General features: G+C 38.9%; 1 protein-coding gene across 7 annotated transcripts in view; it reads right to left on the bottom strand.

Annotated features, from left to right (window-relative positions):
* The window catches only part of NaPi-III (Na[+]-dependent inorganic phosphate cotransporter type III), a 418,225-nt gene that overhangs the window by 108,570 nt on the left and 292,558 nt on the right, over positions 1-17,097 (bottom strand). For 5 of the 7 annotated variants that reach the window (XM_083129869.1, XM_083129872.1, XM_083129871.1 and 2 more), the window contains exon 3: positions 5,496-6,639. In XM_083129869.1, the coding sequence (XP_082985995.1) occupies positions 5,496-5,688 (193 nt within the window). In that variant the 5' untranslated portion in view covers positions 5,689-6,639. Of the gene's footprint in view, positions 1-5,495; positions 6,640-6,706; positions 7,198-17,097 lie in introns of those variants that run through there. The other 2 variants (XM_083129866.1, XM_083129865.1) reach the window with 2 other exon arrangements.

The raw sequence follows: 17,097 nt of genomic DNA, 5'->3' as shown, positions 1-17,097 counted from the left end.
GAAAATCATTTGTGCTAGATATTCACTTATCTAGTTAATCAAGTGGAAAAATCTTCCCAAGAATACGACAATAACAACAAAACAATAATAAGAAATAGTAATAATATTAAATTTGCAATAAAATTGGTTTATTTTTATTACTTTATAATAGTTTCTTATAATACTCATAACCATGATAGTAACAATAATTACTATTATTATTTTTACTATCAATTTTTATGAATTGCCTAACACCCATGGCGACGACCATGCAGAGAGACAAACATTCCGGAAAGATATTGAAGGAAGAGAGCAGATGAGGAAATGTTTACGGAAAGAAACAAGAAATTAATTATCTCTAACACCACCAAAGAGAAACAAAGCAAGACGTAGACTCCTGATTGTATCAGAGTAAAGAAAAACATGGAAGCCAAAGTTTACTGACCTATTACCAAAGAGATAAAACCAGTCGACGATAGCAAGAGATATTAATTTTCCCGATTGTTGATGCTCATGTGTACATGACCTCATTTGGGATAACACAGCTTGCTTACAAGTGTTTATAAAATAATTAAAATTAATACAAAAGAAACAACGTCATCCAACAGGAAGCTATCGAAGTTGAATAAACAGTGTGATAGAACAACACTGGGGGGGGGGGGGATTGTGCCGTAGAATTGTATTCATATTTTACTTTACATCGCTCTCGTGTTTTCTCCTCATGGATAACAATGAACATTTTTTCTTTGTTTCATTTGAATATTAATATAAAAGGACAAAAAGTTACTTTTACACTCCAAAAGTATGGTAAATGCAAAACTCCAATACACAGGAATCCACCCTGTCCAGGCAATAACGCATAACGGTAGAGAACGGAAGAAAGCGAGTGAGGGGAGGGAAGCAGTACGTGCTGTTCCTAACGTCTGGTAGCTGCAGCCGTATTTTTCTCTTCATGCACTTACTTCCTACCCCCTCCCCTCCACGCGTTCATTGGACGATCTCTCTAGATTGATTGATTGATTTGGTGTTTTAAGTCCACTTTATTTGCACAGTAAGGCTAATCAGAACTGGACCTACAGTTTAAAGTGGGATCCGAACCACTATGTGCCTCCACCCGAGCCCTCTCGAGTCACTACTTGCGCAGAATTATTATTATTTTGTTCGCTAGGTTGCAAGATGTCCGGGATAGATTATACAACTGTTTCAAGTGTTAAGATCCATGATATTTAAAAGCTACATTTTGTGCAAGACTGAGAATCATAAGGACAAGAAGAACAAATTTCTGAACAATCTTTTGGGCAGTGGAATCACAAGAACCGAATTCGAAAGTTTAAATGAATCACATGTTAATTTTGCAACATTTTCCCTTGCATACTCCCAAAATGCACGTAAATTCCAGATGATGTGCAAAATTCCCTGACTTTCCCCTAACAAGTCAAATTCCCTGTTTCCCGGGTTTTCCAGATGTGGAGAAGCACGAGGTCAAAGCGAGCAATGAAATGAAATATTACAGTGAAAGAAATGCGAAGGCATTAAACGTGAAACAACAAGATAAACAAGATAAGGTGAAAGCAGCAAAACAAGTAAGCAGGGAGAAGAAAAGTAAACAGATTACATAATAGCAGAAAGGAAACACAAGAAGCTGCAGCAAATATGGCTCAATATGTGTATTCCTACGCAATTCTTGTGACGTTCAACAACCGTTTCCAGCTGATCTCCCTCCTCCATTTTTTATAATATTATTGCTATACATTCACTCCGGCCACTGCCCACGAAAAACGATGATACAAAACAATTTTTCAACAATACAACAATTATTTCAATAATGCAAAGATTTTCAACTGGAGAGTGAAGTAATACGTATTTACATGTTACCACCATTCGCATATTTACTGAACAGAGACCAATAATACGCACATTCTGAAATTTCAGATAAGTGCTAGGGACAAGCTACTCTCACACCCAGGGCCGAATTAAGGTGGGTGCTATTGATGCTGCAGCATTAGGCCCATTCCTGAAATAGGCCCAGATGAAAACAGACCAGGCTATATTAACCTGAAAATAAATCTTAGAATGAAATTTGGAGCCCCAGTTTCGGACGCCTAGACACGCCTTATTATACAGTTACTATTATTCTTTGCGCTGTGACTTAACTATAACATCGTTGTGTTTATTGTTCACCGAAGATTTCAAGCATCAGGCCCAATTTCGTGTTAATCCGGCGCTGCGCACACCCTTTCCCCAAAATTAATCCCACAACTTTACAACAATTTAACATTTCTTAAAATAACGGCTTGTCTGGGGAAGTGGTCTGAGTAAATTAATAGGAAAGCAGTCGACTCAGCTTTCAACCTTAAATAGATTTTTTTTGTTTATTCCTCGTTAATTTTATCATTTTCTTTAACACTGACACGATAAATCTAGAAGAAGAAATATATTTCAAATGGGAAGAGTACAACTAACATTACGGGGAAGAGGTGATAATAATGTTGAGAAGTAAAGAATTTCAAGACTAACCAATTGTTCCATAACTATAGGGACCTTGATAACACGAAAAAATGTTAATTGTTGCAAAAAAATGTTTATCTTATTTGCAGTGACATATAAAACCTTTTCGAGCAGGCCTAATTGCAGTGACATGTTCTAAACAATTTTTTATGCACTTGAAATCATGGAATAAAGCGAATTTTGCTTAAAACGCGAATGCCCACATTTTGTGCTTAACAAAAGCAACATCGAACATTCTTGTGTTTTAGGCTTAAAAAATTAAAATTTCAATATTTACGCATGTACGCGCACACGTATTCCAAACTTGTATCCCCAAAAAACTGTGAAGTGTGTTATACATGGAACAATACTGACTGCTAGATGAAACCTCGTGTTAATGGATGTTTGCCCCGATTTGTCACACTGTTTTCGAAACGTTTTGCATCATCTAGCAAATTGGGCAGGCTTCGAATGCCCACGGAGTCGCGAAAACCTTCTCCCTCTGTTTTTTTTTCGGAAGTGGCGTGGTTCTGGCAGAGATTGAATGCGCACTTACAGGTACACGAAAGCCGTAACATCGGTATTTGTCACGCGAGAAATAATGGAATGCAACTTCATCAAAAATCATTTCCAACATATGAAACTGTCAAGTGCAGGCATAGGCCATGTAACCCACAAATTAAAATACTAATTTGAATGCACAATGAAGGTTTATTTTAGGTATATCTGGCAAAAAAAAAATGTGAATTTTGGAAAATAAATAATACCATAAAGTAAAAATAAATACAAATTTTGAAAAATATAGCAGCGCAAAATCGAGGTTCCTACCTAACACTTAACTTCTTCACTAAGGAAAAAAGAATTAATGCCTCTTGGAGAGTTAATGGCTCGTATTTTCCCTGTTTACAGTTGTTTTTTTTTTTTGTGTGTAGGTAAGACAAACGTATGATTCTTGTTACTGAAATTAGCCACCCTAGGGAAGAGTTTAAAAACACATTCAAAGAACTTTACGTATATTTGGCGGAAAAGTGTGCTAAAGTAAAAAACGCGAATTTCGAGGAAAATAACATCACTTTTTGAAATATTGCAACACCGAAAAAGGTGTCAAGGTCCCATAACAAATAACTTGGGAGTGGCTATAATGACTATAGTACTATGTTGAGAAGTATAGGACTTGAAACCCACATAATTGTTCCGTCACAAACTTACTACCCAAAATTTAAGCTAGGCCATGCCAATACTTTGAAAATAACAATTTTTACAGCACATCAAAAATTATTATACTTCTCATTCACATCAACGAAATTAATTGAATTAATAACGTATAGTAAAATAAATACCTGTGTTTCAACAAGACAATTTAAGTTGGGTATGTGACCTCAAACTAATATTTACATAATTGTAAGAAAGGAAATGCCAAGATATAATTTGTCATCTATCGATTACTTTGATTATTTATTTATTTTCGTTTCGTGAAGCGATAAAACAAAAAAAAACATGTTGTTTGGCGTCAAAAATATCTAGTTGTGTGTTCGTTCACAGTGTAAGAGCCTGTTCGTTCACAGAGTAAGAGCCTGTTCGTTCACAGTGTAAGAGCCTAGAGGATGAAGGGGTCACTTCATCCAAAAAGCTAGAATAAGGCAAAGTTACTTGTTTTCTCTTCCCTTATTTCTGTTGATTGTATTCCTCCAGCCTTTATACTTTTTAAAATCTTATCACCTTCCTTTCTCAATTCTAGAATGTATTTTTCTTGGTTACTCTCTTTCATATTGATCATTTCTTTTACCTTTCTTTCCCTCCGGTTTTGTGCCTCGTTTTTCATTCTTTAACTACCTCCTTCTCTTTTGCTTCATTTAGCTATTATTTTTTCCACACTGTCTGTCGCTTCCTTTTTCCCCCTCTCCTATTTTCCTCACTGTCCGTCGCTTTCATTCACCCCTCTCCTATTTCCTTCACTGTCCGTCGCTTTCTTTTTCCCCCACTTTCCGTCGCTTTCTTTTTCCCCCACTTTCCGTCGCTTTCTTTTTCCCCTCTCCTTTTTCCTCACTGTTCGTCGCTTTATTTCCCCCTCTCCTTTTTCCTCACTTGCCGTCGTTTTCTTTTCCCCTCTCCTTTTATCCTCACTGTTCGTCGCTTCGTTTTTCCCATCTCCTCGTCTAGCTCCGCATTTAGTTCGGTTTGTCTCTGTCTGTTGCTTCTCTCCTTTGGTTTCTTTCCCTTTTCTACTTCCTTTGTGTCTCTTTCATTTCATTCACTTCTACTCCCTTTTTCAATCGTTTACTTCTTTTCTATTTTTACAGTCTTCATTTTTCTCTCCGTATCCATCGCTCTTTTGATCTCTCTCTGTCTATTTGTATTTAAACCGGTCTCTGTGGTTAGCACGGCGCGCTACGACGCCAGGAGTCATGGGCTCGAATCTCGCCTTAGACATGGGTGTTCTTGTTGAGCGTGTCTTCAACAATTTCATATCACCACTCATCCTCATTGTCGCGATTAGCCAAAAGTGACAGAAAAGCGACGCTAAGATATTTCTATCTTACAATTTATTTTATAAACACTTGTAAGCAAACTGCGTTATCCCAAATGAGGTCATGTACACATGTGCATGCACATACGAAAATTGTGTCCTACAATTGTATTAATATTTAATTTTAAGTCCAAAAAAGGAAACCGAAATCCTGCTTACATAATACTTTCCGTTACCTTTTTGGGCCATCCTGAACCTGAACTTTTCATGTAAATGTCGTTTCAATTTCTCAGTACACCTGCCAAACATAATATGCATAAAACAACTAGAGTAGTACAATGGGACGTACAAGTATTCCCACGCAAATTGTACACGACCGTGTTTATTCTCTTGTTTTAGGCAATGAGCTTCAAGAATTGAAAGAAAATGCCAAACTAAATACGTACAAAACCAATTCTTAAAAACACATAGGATGCAAGAGAAAAATCTATGAAAATAGTCATGGATAATTTGCAGAGCAAGATTTGTGCGACCCACTGTACTACTACCACCTGATACTTACCGATGAGGATAGATCCAGCAAGTTCGAATATTGTGGCCAAAATGCATGCAGTTCGCAGCGTCAGGACCTTTGCACCAACTGATGTTCCAAAAGAATTTGCAACGTCGTTTGCTCCTATCCCGAAAGCCAGGATGAAGGATACCACAAAGCCACATATCACAACCCACAGGACTTCATCTGACCATGGCAACATTTTGTCTTCTGATTTTTCTTTATTGCTTCCTTACACAAATTTCTTGGGAGATTTCTAATTGGTCTTTAGGCCGAATGGAACTGTATCGTTGTCAAGAGTAGAGTTTTTAAAAAATCACGAGAGAGAGTATTGATTTTTGGCGAACGAAAGAAAGAAATGCCTTGCTTATGTTTTCTTTGAGATCACAATACTTCCCCCTTCTGTTACTACTATGTTGTTGAGTGGTTACTGCTCCTCTTGCCAGAAAGCCCTAGTGTCGCTATTCTGGGCTATACTTCTGAACGTCCCGACAAGCGGCAACGAATATCACAGTCAATCAAGTCCGAATCACGTTAAGTAGAGTCGCCGAAATATGTTTGCACACAATCATTCTCTCACACAGTTGAAGAAAATTCCGTTAGAATTCACTTTGTCAAAAACTCACTTTAACTCGCTCGTACACGCATTCACTCAAAGACAGTATGGAGCTCCACTCCTTCTATGTGATGTATATACTGTCTAAATTGTATGAGAATAAGTTACAAAAATAAATACTTTTTTTAAAATTACTTTTTTATATGTATATAAATTTTATATATATTTTCGTAAGTACCCCTGTTTTTTTCTTGCGAAAGCGTCCTTCGGTAAAAAAAGGTCAATAACTTAAAAGTACTATTCTCTCACTTGATTATTAAGCTTTGTTATAAAACAAAAGTGACTGAGAAGCTAATTGATATTGGTTACTTCAGCAACAGTTTCCGAATAAACAATAACAATTACTGTTGCGAATTCCAATTGACAATATTAAAATATTTTGGGCGGTGGAGTACTGGTAGAAATTTCAAATTGCTGTACGGGAGAGTTCTGATTGTGCTTTTGTGTTTTCTTGTTGCCTTTCCAATTCGGTTATCCTGTCTCTATCGCTCCCTATATATTTGTCTCCTCGCTTTTTGCTGTTCCGCTTCACCCAATCTGAAAATAAACAAAGAAGCAAGGGAAACTGTAATAATTACAATATAAATAGAGGAAAATGACTTACCAATTAGACTACAGCCTAATAGCTCAAAGATAGTAGCAATAATACAGGCATTTCGAAGGGTGATGACTTTCGCGCCAACGCTGGTACCGAACGCGTTGGCAACGTCGTTAGCGCCTGTTCCGTACGCCAGAAAGAACGCCGCTATGAACCCAACCACAAGGATCCACAATACACTTTCGCGCCACTCGGGAGTTCCCGCCAAAAATGACGGCGACGTTGATGAGGGGAGTAATACATCTTGGGCACATGCAGTGTCCAAGCACGATAGCAACGCTGCACCCACAACTGCTAACAGGTTGTTGATAGTCTTCATGTCGATCGGCGAGATGAGTATGGTACTAAAAATGTTTCAATAGCCACTGAGGTACGTTGACACGAGTAGCCGAAGTCGAAAGTATGGTCTTCACGGTAGAGCGTAGCACATCTCTACGAGATCTTGCCACACAGAGCAACTCACGAACCCGTCCTTACACGACCAGAGATAGACTAGCACTACGGCATCCGCGTGACATTAGTCTCCAAGGAACTCCCAGCTCGATCTGGTGGAGGGACATCAAAGCTCCGGCCGATGATTATGAAATAAGTAATTGAACCATAAAAAAAAATCTTCGCTTCTCCGGTTCTTACCTGGTTCTTGACGACACATTGTCTCCCATTTATCTTTCTATATCCCCTGTAATACAGGAACATAAATTACAGGGAATGGTGGAATCAGGTGCAGATTCTGATAAGGCATTTATTACCAGATGAGGTTTGTGAATTGCCAGTAGGATTATTCACTGAGTTGTGTGAGGATTTCCAGAAAAATGTCCAAGAACCAATTTTTCTTTGCAGTGATCAGTAATATTGTTTTTTTAAAAAAAGAATAAGCACTAATAACAACAATGTGTTATCTCGAATAAAAAGATGTGTGGGATGACATTGTGATTTGTATGTGCCACCGAATATAAGATTTTGCTTTAAAGGCATTTCTAGCATTACGATCCGACATTATTAGAACAATTCAATACATAAACATATATTTATCTGAAACACAAGGGCTACTAAGTCGTATCTCTAAAGGAACACTGTGACACCACAGACCACTGGCGTATGCACGAATGGGGGGGGAGCTGATGGGACTACAGCCTCTCCCGAAATTTTGAGAAAATAAAAAATCTTCAATTAAAAATAACTCAGGAAAAACCGAAGTGGTAACAGAAAACCCCCTTAAATCAAAACACGATTACAATTTTTGTCTTTGAACAACTTTTAACCAGTAGTATCGGTATCGGAAAGTATCGGTTGGATTTTATTTACCGATACTGGCCGATATTTTTCCGGAATTTTAGTCTTTTGCGGGATCCGCATAAATTGCAGCGCGGAACTTTTGCGGAGTCTAATTATCCTGGAAATTATGCAAAATTCCAAGTTTCCGTTAATTTCGCACCAATATTGTGTGGAAACATTGTATTTTGCGATTGTGTAAGAGGTACTTTAATACTCTGATGTAATTCTTGATTGTTTTAAAGTAAAATTTTAATAAATTGATGCATATACAGTAAAACATCGTTAATCCGGACTCCTATAAGCCGGACTTCGCTTCATCCGAACAGGCAAAATTGAAAAAAATGCAGAATGCAAGGTTTTAATGTGGCGAGAAGTCAACAAGAGAACTTTCCAAAGGAAAGACAGTTAACCACTGATGAAATTGTTTCCCGCAGACTTTGTACTGTACTGTATATGGTAGTGTATTTAGGCCTATGCCCTTTAAATACACCATAATAAACGTGTTTTGATGCTATAAACGGAGTTTTAATGCACTTTCTATTGTTCCTTTAGGTTCAGTTAATCCGGACTTTCGTTAAACAGGCGACCTTATCCCCCCATTAATCCGGATTAACGAGGTTTTACTGTAATTGGTGGTAGTTACACACTATTATTAGTCAATATTATCGGTGAGTATCGGCATCGTTTCGGTATGCATATCGGCCCAAAGTAGTACCGATTCAGCCCTAATTATAATGAAGTTATCTCTCCCCGCCACAAACAATGCAATGCAGCTATGGAATATCCACCTTTACAATTCCTGCCCCCTCCGAAAAAAAACCTGCGTACGCCAGTGCCGAAGACTGAAGACGTTCTGGCGACTAAAAGTTGGAATAATAATAGGTGGTATCACTTTATCCAGAACACATCTTTTCTCGACATAGACCTCGTTAGACACTGACTTCTAGTCAGTTATCATAATACAAATCACATTCCTATAAGTTACTACATGGAATAGGTTTTTATAACGCTACAAAATGTCGACCTCTTATTCTGGTTAATGAACTTGGTTACATGATGTACCGGGTGTAAATAGTTTCGTGCTGTTACACAAATTAAGAAATTAATCTCGCGATAACAGATATCATAATAATTAAATGCTGGGAATTTTAGTCATAAAAGCTTCGGGGAGAAATTTGACTTCATAAGACTCTTAAATTTTATCTTCAGAGTAACGAAACGTGCAATTTTGCGTTTACAGTGTTCGATGTTGCAAATCTGTTCCAAAATATGTCACTACGTACTGACTTAATGTGTAAGTTGTTATATCTTAAATTATTACTCAAAAATATTTTGTAATTATCATTGGCTTCAAATATTAAGGGGCCTCCCCGATGGCGTTGGGATAAATCGTTGCCTTGTAATCAAGGGGTCCCGGGTTCGATATCTGATGGAGGCACATAGTAGTTCGGATCCCACTTTAAACTGTAGGCCCAGTCCCGATTAGCCTATCTGTGTAAAAGCAAAATCTCAAACATTTTGTGGAAGTGATGTGATAAGCACCATGCTCCGGCTGCCTTTAATCCCCCGCTCCCAAGGTTGCACCAAAGTAACCTTTTATTAGAGGCTGAGTGAACCCCAGAGTAACTCCATGTAGGAACATTGCTGCACAGAAAAATCCCACCTGGTATTACCCGTCCCGGGTCTCCCGCGTGGAAGTCAGACGCATAATCCATACGAAATAGTACAACATTGTAAATTACCCATACAAGAAAATGCCAAAACACATTTCGAAATTATTTCGCAGGACAATTCTGTATTTGTAAGTTGCTGAAGTTAATAAAAAATATAGTTTTATTGTAGAGGAACGCGCGCAGTTGGGACGAAATTAATATATCTTTCGCTATGGGTAAATTACGATGCCAAAAGGGTTGTTTTTTCTGATTGATTGATTTGGTTCATTTTACTTCGTTTCTCTGCCACTTTGGCTAATCGCGAAGATGATGATATGATGAAACTGATGAAAAAGGAACTCACAAGGAACACCCATTCAGAAAACTGAATGCATCATATCCATTGATGCATTAAAGTGCGTTTTATGGACTCTTAGAAGAAACAGGTTTACAGTTTCATGCATTTTTTATATCGTAAAGGTAAAACCAAAGTGCATCATATGACGCAAGTGAGTATTTCCTTCAGTAGAGATGCACTTCAATGCATCAGTTGATGCATTTTTATGCACTTTCTGGCATCTTTCTCGATGACTCATTAAGCCCACCATCGGTGAATGGCGTTCCTCGACCCGTCCCTCTCGTCGAGAAGTTCTTCTCACTCGATTGCGTATTGGACACAGCCGTCTAACGCATGGGCACTTACTGCAAGGTCTGGACCCTCCGATGTGTCGTGTTGCAATGTTGTTTTAAGTATTCGGCATATTCTTGTTGAATGTGCCGACTTTAGTTTCCTCAGACAGACTTTTAATCTTTCTAGATATTTGTCATCCCTGTTCGGTGATGACCAGTGTTTAATCAAGTATTTTTACTTTTTGAGAAGAATATTTTTACTTTTTGAGAAGAACTGGTCTCTTCTCTGTCTGTGAGAAAGCTTTTAGTATATTCTTACATTTCAATGTGTTGCCCTTTTGATTTTTCCCAAGGGGCTTTTGACACTCCTTGATTTAACCTTTTAAGTCATAATTTTAGGTAAGGGGACATTTCCCCACATACAATGAAGGGTACAGTCACGGACACTACCGGCTTGTAACGATTCCATTGAAAGTCAATGTATTCATTACAATCCAGCAGTGTCCGTGACTGTACAAGATGGCCCAAAACTGCCGATGCAACCAAAACTTTTAATTCATTCATTCATTCGATGATGCATTTAAACATTTGGTCTGAGCTACAGACTTTATGCATTTCTGTTTCAAGGGGGAGACCAAGATGTCGGTGGAAAGAACAGATAATGGAGAGTGTTAGGAGAAGAGGACAAGATTGGAACACCGTGGAAAGACAGGAGTGGTGGAAGACCACGAAAAAATGGAGAGGATTTACTTCTATGCCGACCCAGCCAGAGGTAAGAAACGACGAAGTTGATGATGTTTCAGCTGATGCATTTTCTTTTGTATGTGGAAGCTGGGATTCCAACCCGGGGCACCTGGCTCCCAAAATCAGCGTGAATTGTGTAAATTTGGCAGAACTGTTTGCTTGAACTTTTAAACGTTCCGTCCATGAAAATGTCATAAATTTGTAAGCTCTCTTTCTTCTTCTGCGCTCAGAATAGTGATTCTTTCATCTAAAGTATTGCCCTTAGTAGTTGTAAGAATCTCCATAGTGCACCACACAAAAGTCACATCTGAAATGACACAAGTGGTTCGGATCCCACTTTAAACTGTAAGTCCAGTCCCGATTAGCCTTACTGTGCATAAAGTGGACTTAAAACCACAACTCAACAACAACATCTGAAATGAAATGAAATAAATAGTTGGTGGCGAAGGGGTGCATTTCTCTCAACGGTGAGTCATACGTAGGTGCGCTTCTTTCCTCCAGGAAGCTGAGCGCATATTTCGCAACATTCAATTTGAGCGAAATTTTCAATGAGCGCATTTTTCATACAGTCTACTCTACCTGCCACTGTTTGCTTACAGTTGACTCATGCGTTAGTCACATCGTGAATGACTACGACACGTTCGAAGTTTCTCTCATCCACGCGGTTGCATCGCACGACCCAAGTCCTCAACGGTTGTCAAGCGACAATCGCTAAATGAAGACCAGACGACCCTGAATCATTTCCTCCTCCGCAGAAAGGGGCTGCCCTAGATTGGAGTAAACAGAGCATTTCAGGCGAACGGTTTTTCCAGAAGAGTGATGCCACGAAGTCCATAAAGCTTCAAGTCAACAGTGAAACGGCGAACGGCAACCAATTTCTTCGCTTTAAATTTCTCTTTAGGGAATCCGAACGACCGAGCATCAAATACGTAGTAATAGAATATGGTAGAACTGTTCTGAGGTTAAAGTCCTACAGTTACAAATTACATTTTAAGTTTGAAAGCAAAGTTCGATTTGTCCAAGCACAACTGAACAATTTTGAAACGGGATCCATTCTCAACCTGATGCTCAGTTATTCAGAGGCTAGTTTCGTAAACTCGATTTTAGTGCACAAATTAAGATTTGTGATTTTCTGTGCGACTACATAGCACATCGCGCTGCGACGCCAAGGGTCCCGGGTTCGAATCCCGCTCGGGCTTGGTTGGTTGTGAATGTCCATTCATCAATATCATCATTTCATCACTCATCCCCATCTTTGCAAATTAGCCACAAGGCACAAAACGCGAAGTAAAATAAAACTAAATCAATCAATCAATCAATTTACTTTCCATTGGTACATAAGGTTTAGAATGTGCGGGGGCAAATGTGGCAAAACGTGTGGGGGGGGACTGTCCTCCCTCGCCGCCACTGTATAGAAGTAAATGTATTTCTTTAATGTTTGGTGTGGTTTATATTACTTCGCATTTCTGCTATTTTTGGCTAATCGTGAAGTTGAGGATGAGTGACGATAAGATGAAGTTGATGACATGCCATCATAGGAGAGCGTTTGAAGCAACTTACAGTGGTTTGAAGGAGACCTACAAGGTGATGCCCTGCCCGGGATTCAAACCCAACACCCTGACGTCGTAGCACGCTGTGATAACCACTCCTAAACAGAGACTGGCACATATATATATTATATGTATATTTATAATTTGCATATTTTTTTGAAAAAAAAAGGCCGTTTTGGGCTCATTGGTCATTTTTCAGAATATATTTATCAGTTCTTTATTAACTTTTTATCATTTCTTCACGGCATTGTGATCACCCTCGTGACGATGAGGAGGCGGTGATGATATGATGAATTGATGCAGGAACACAAAGAACGAGGGAAAGGCCGGGACACGAGCCCAGGAAATTTGGTGGCGACATCGAAGGTCGACCACTTAACGCACTCGGCCACTGAGTCAGCAAGAAATAAAGAATGAAGCACAGAAGGGAATGCGCAATAATATTACCACTGAACCACCTTTCTTCAGTTACAGTTGCCAAGATAAACAACACTGGATCAGAATACACACACACATATCAACGTCCAAACAACCACCTCCTAGTAAACAAAAATTACAAAATTGCGTCATCTACTATAATTGACATGAAGAGTGTTTCGTTCTATTTCTTGCATTGTAAACACTCAACTGCTCAATTATGTAGGTAAAAATGATTATTTTTTTCTCAAATTATATAAACCTTGCACTCTCTTAAAAACGTATTTACGCTCCCCAGATTGAAAATTCTGGATAAAGTTGTGAACTAATATGACTTAGCAGAGGATGCAGATCCAGTATTAATTAATATGTTCTATCCGTAATTATAATTAACAAGTTGTAATTCATTGTTAAGATTTTAATGCGAAGATCCGTCTGTATAGATTGTCAGGAGTCTCACTTATCGTAAGTACGTCACACACTTTGGTCAAGCGACGTATTTCGTGTTCTGACGTCAGGCTAAATGCTTTTTCGTAGTTAGGCTAAATGTAATGTATTTGTGCTGAGATATTGAAACCTAACAAGACTAGCCTAAGCACGAAAGCATTCTGCGCTTGCGTCAGAAGATGAAATACGGCGCTTGACCAGGAAGGTGTTTGACTTACGTGCAATGAGTCATACCCAGATTACCAGTATCTCGGAAACTAAATACAGTTTAGTGTACTAAAGTATAGAGTCAGACACCATCTTTTACGATTTCATCATAAATACTTATGCTTGAAAACTAATTAAATGTTAAAATGCTATGTGAATAATTTACTTAATATGATTATATTCACTGCACTCCAACCAATCAGTGTTTTAGAATTAGAAATCATTCATTGTTGTTTGAGGAAAGATGGATCTTCTTCAGTACACACTTCTTTTAAAAATAAAAAATAAAAATTGTAAAAGTTTACACACGTGTGATTAAGGCTCAGCTTTTTAATCAACATAGCTTTCAAAGTTTCTACTGGACGAGCGTTCTTGCCACTTGTCCAAAAACTATTCATGTACGAAAACACTCTCTCAGTGGGACCATTAGTTCCAGTCAACCTCTAATATTTTAAGAAAATTGTATTATGGCACATTGTTGACATTCAAAAATGAAATAATTTCTACCCAACAATGGCATAGTTCGTAGTAATAGGAGAGAAGGTGTATTGTTGCAGTAATGCTATGCCGATAAGCAGTGGTGGTTCCAAAAGTAGGGGGAGGGGGGCAAGGTGCAAAAACTGTGGGAGGGGGGCAAGGACAGTTTACTTTTCCTTGGTACATAAGATTTAGCATAGTGCGGGGGCACAAGTGGTAAAAAGTTGCCTTGCCTCCCCTAAACGCCGCCACTGCCGATGTCATTGTCATATAAAAGGGACATTAAAAAATTGGGACATACTCAAAAAAAGGGACTGTCCCGTCTTATACGGGGCGTCTGGTCACCTTAGAGTTGTTCCCTTCCTGGTTCTGCGACGACTGTCTAGTTAAGTAACCTAGACCTAGAGCAATGCGAAATAACTCGCAGCGGAAGAATGGAGGTCAAGGCTGCGGCTACATTAAAGCATCCCAGAGTGACGCCCTGGAAGATGGGGCACATGGAGATACCCTATTCAAGGCACGCCTGCATTCAGACGTGCTCCGCAAGCAAAACGTGTCAGGTTATTACGTTCACGATAGTAATTAGAGAAGGGAACAAACTATTTTAATCATATCCCAAGGTGATAAAAATGGAGCGGCCAGTGGCGGTTTAACGGTTTTTATCAGTGGGAACAGACGACTTTTTTGTCTCCGTTTTCAATTAGCATGGTAGATACTGATCAGCTAAGTTGAAACAAGTTCCATTGCCACGGGCGTTGGTCAGATCAATAAAAGCACCTAGAAAAATTTCCGTCTTCACAGTAGCGTTGCCACAGATTGTTTGGGGGGGGGGAGGAGGTGAGGTTCCTGTATCAGAGGCTACTGCTGGCATATACAGGGTGATTATAAAGTCTCGATCCATTTTTTATAAAAAGAGGCTTGAGATTAGAACAAATGTATCGAACGGACTCCCGAGTACATGGTAACAAATAATCAACATTAAAAGAAAAAATATCGAACATGATAAGTGGTGTACAGAAGAAAACCCATTAGTGTGTCACACATGAGCACCCTGCATGTCTGCACACGCATCTCGACGACGCACCGTTTCACCAAACACCTTTGAGACTATTGCCGGTGTCATGTTGAGCACAGCGTTTTTGATACGTTGACGTATCTGTTGAAGGAAGGTGATCCTCACCCTGTACACCTATGACTTGATGTAGCCCCATCAAAAAACGTCAAGAGTTTGGTACCGGAGATCGTGCTACCCATATGCATTGTGATCCCCTACCAATCCACCTACGTGGAAACGTAGCATTCAAGTACACACGAACAGTCTTTGCGAAGTGAGGTGGGGCTCCATTGGAAAACCACTGTTTCCAAGATGCAATCTTTAGCTTAGCTTAGCCTTATTGTTGGTGATTTTGGTCTTTTGGTGACGACATTTTCTACCCGTTACACGGTTTCGGCTGCTAATCTGGGGCTTCCTGAATGTTTAGCATTGTGCACAGTACCTGTTCGCTTGAATTTTTTAACCATAAGTCTGACATTAGCCCAGGTTGGAGCAGGTTTGTGGAATTTCCTTTCAACCACACACCACATCTATTCTATCTTCAGTAGTCAGCATCTTTCACATCACGTACAAGAGAATGAAGAAATCGTCAGTTTTCTCAAAAATGGATCGAAACTTTATAATCACCCTGTATATATATATATATATATATATATATATATATATATATATATATGTGTGTGTGTGTGTGTGTGTGTGTGTGTGTGTGTGTGTGTGTGTGTGTGTGTGTGTGTAAAAGTTACATGTCTCTCTCCCTGTTCTTTCTCTATCACTCTTTTCATCTATTCCTATCTCATTATTTCCTTCCTTTATTTTTTCATTCAGTCTTTTACCTCTGTGCGTGTATAGGGCGATCTAAAGTAAGGCCGGCGTTATTCCCGCATAACAGCGCGGGCAGAATTCCAGAATAGGCATGCTCGTCTCATTGGCTCTTCCGATGACCTGGCGTTATTCTCAGTCTCCTCAAACAGCGTGACAGCGCAGACAGATTTCAAGAACGTGCTTGTCTGATTAGTTGTTTCGAGCGCCTGCTATGACGCGTAAAAAAGGCAATCCCGTAAGTGACCAATCACATCGTCTACTTCCCCCAGTGACGCAACAGCCTAGTTGCAGCGGAGAGTTCACGCCGGAAACTGCAACGGCTCTGGTATAGCGCTATTGTAAATGATTAATTGTTACGTCGAAATGTTTATTGGCGCTTAAAGATTTCTACCTCGACAATTTATGTACTTTTGGAAGGGGGCTTACAAATGCCTCAGAGTGGGTTACCACGTCCCTGCTTCTTTATGAAAGCAATTTGTCAATTGGAAGTCCAAGAGGATAAGGATGTAGAATAGAAATATGTATAATACATCGTTAGAAAGGATATGAATCAAGTATTCCAGAAATGTAGGATTTATGGTGAGGAAACAATTGGAAGTGGAAAAAAAAACGTAGTATTAACTTTGAGGAACCTCCATTATAAATTAAACATAATGAGCCTAATTTACGTGCAGATGTAAGGCTAAATGCCTAATTTGTTATGTTAGGCTTGTTGGGTTTAGTTATCTAAGCATAAATAATACATTTACAGTGTATTTATGCTAAGAGAACCACCAAACCCAACAAGCCTAACATAACAACGTAAGCATTCCTCGAGTGATGTCACAACGCAAAGTTGTCCTCGCGTTGTGCGATAAGGGAGACAAGTGAAGTCAGTGTTTCCCTTATCGCAAAACGATAGAACAACCTTGAACAATAAAATAACCAAAAACTATATATTTCCTAAACAAGCTGAAGAGAAACAATTTAAATTAACGAAAATAATTTAGTTATTAAAAAATAGAAACTTCAATATCCAAAAATAAAATGGAAAGTATAAATACGGATGAAAACACGAAATAAAGAAAGGTGAATCCTAGTGGAAATTCGCATACATATGAACGTTAAAAAACAAAGTTCGAC

The sequence above is a fragment of the Lepisma saccharinum genome, chromosome 10 (genome assembly GCF_977018435.1).
Source record: "Lepisma saccharinum chromosome 10, izLepSacc3.1, whole genome shotgun sequence".
NCBI lineage: Eukaryota > Metazoa > Arthropoda > Insecta > Zygentoma > Lepismatidae > Lepisma > Lepisma saccharinum.
Note: the sequence above shows the minus strand (reverse complement) of the source record. Positions and strands in the feature narration are given on the sequence as shown.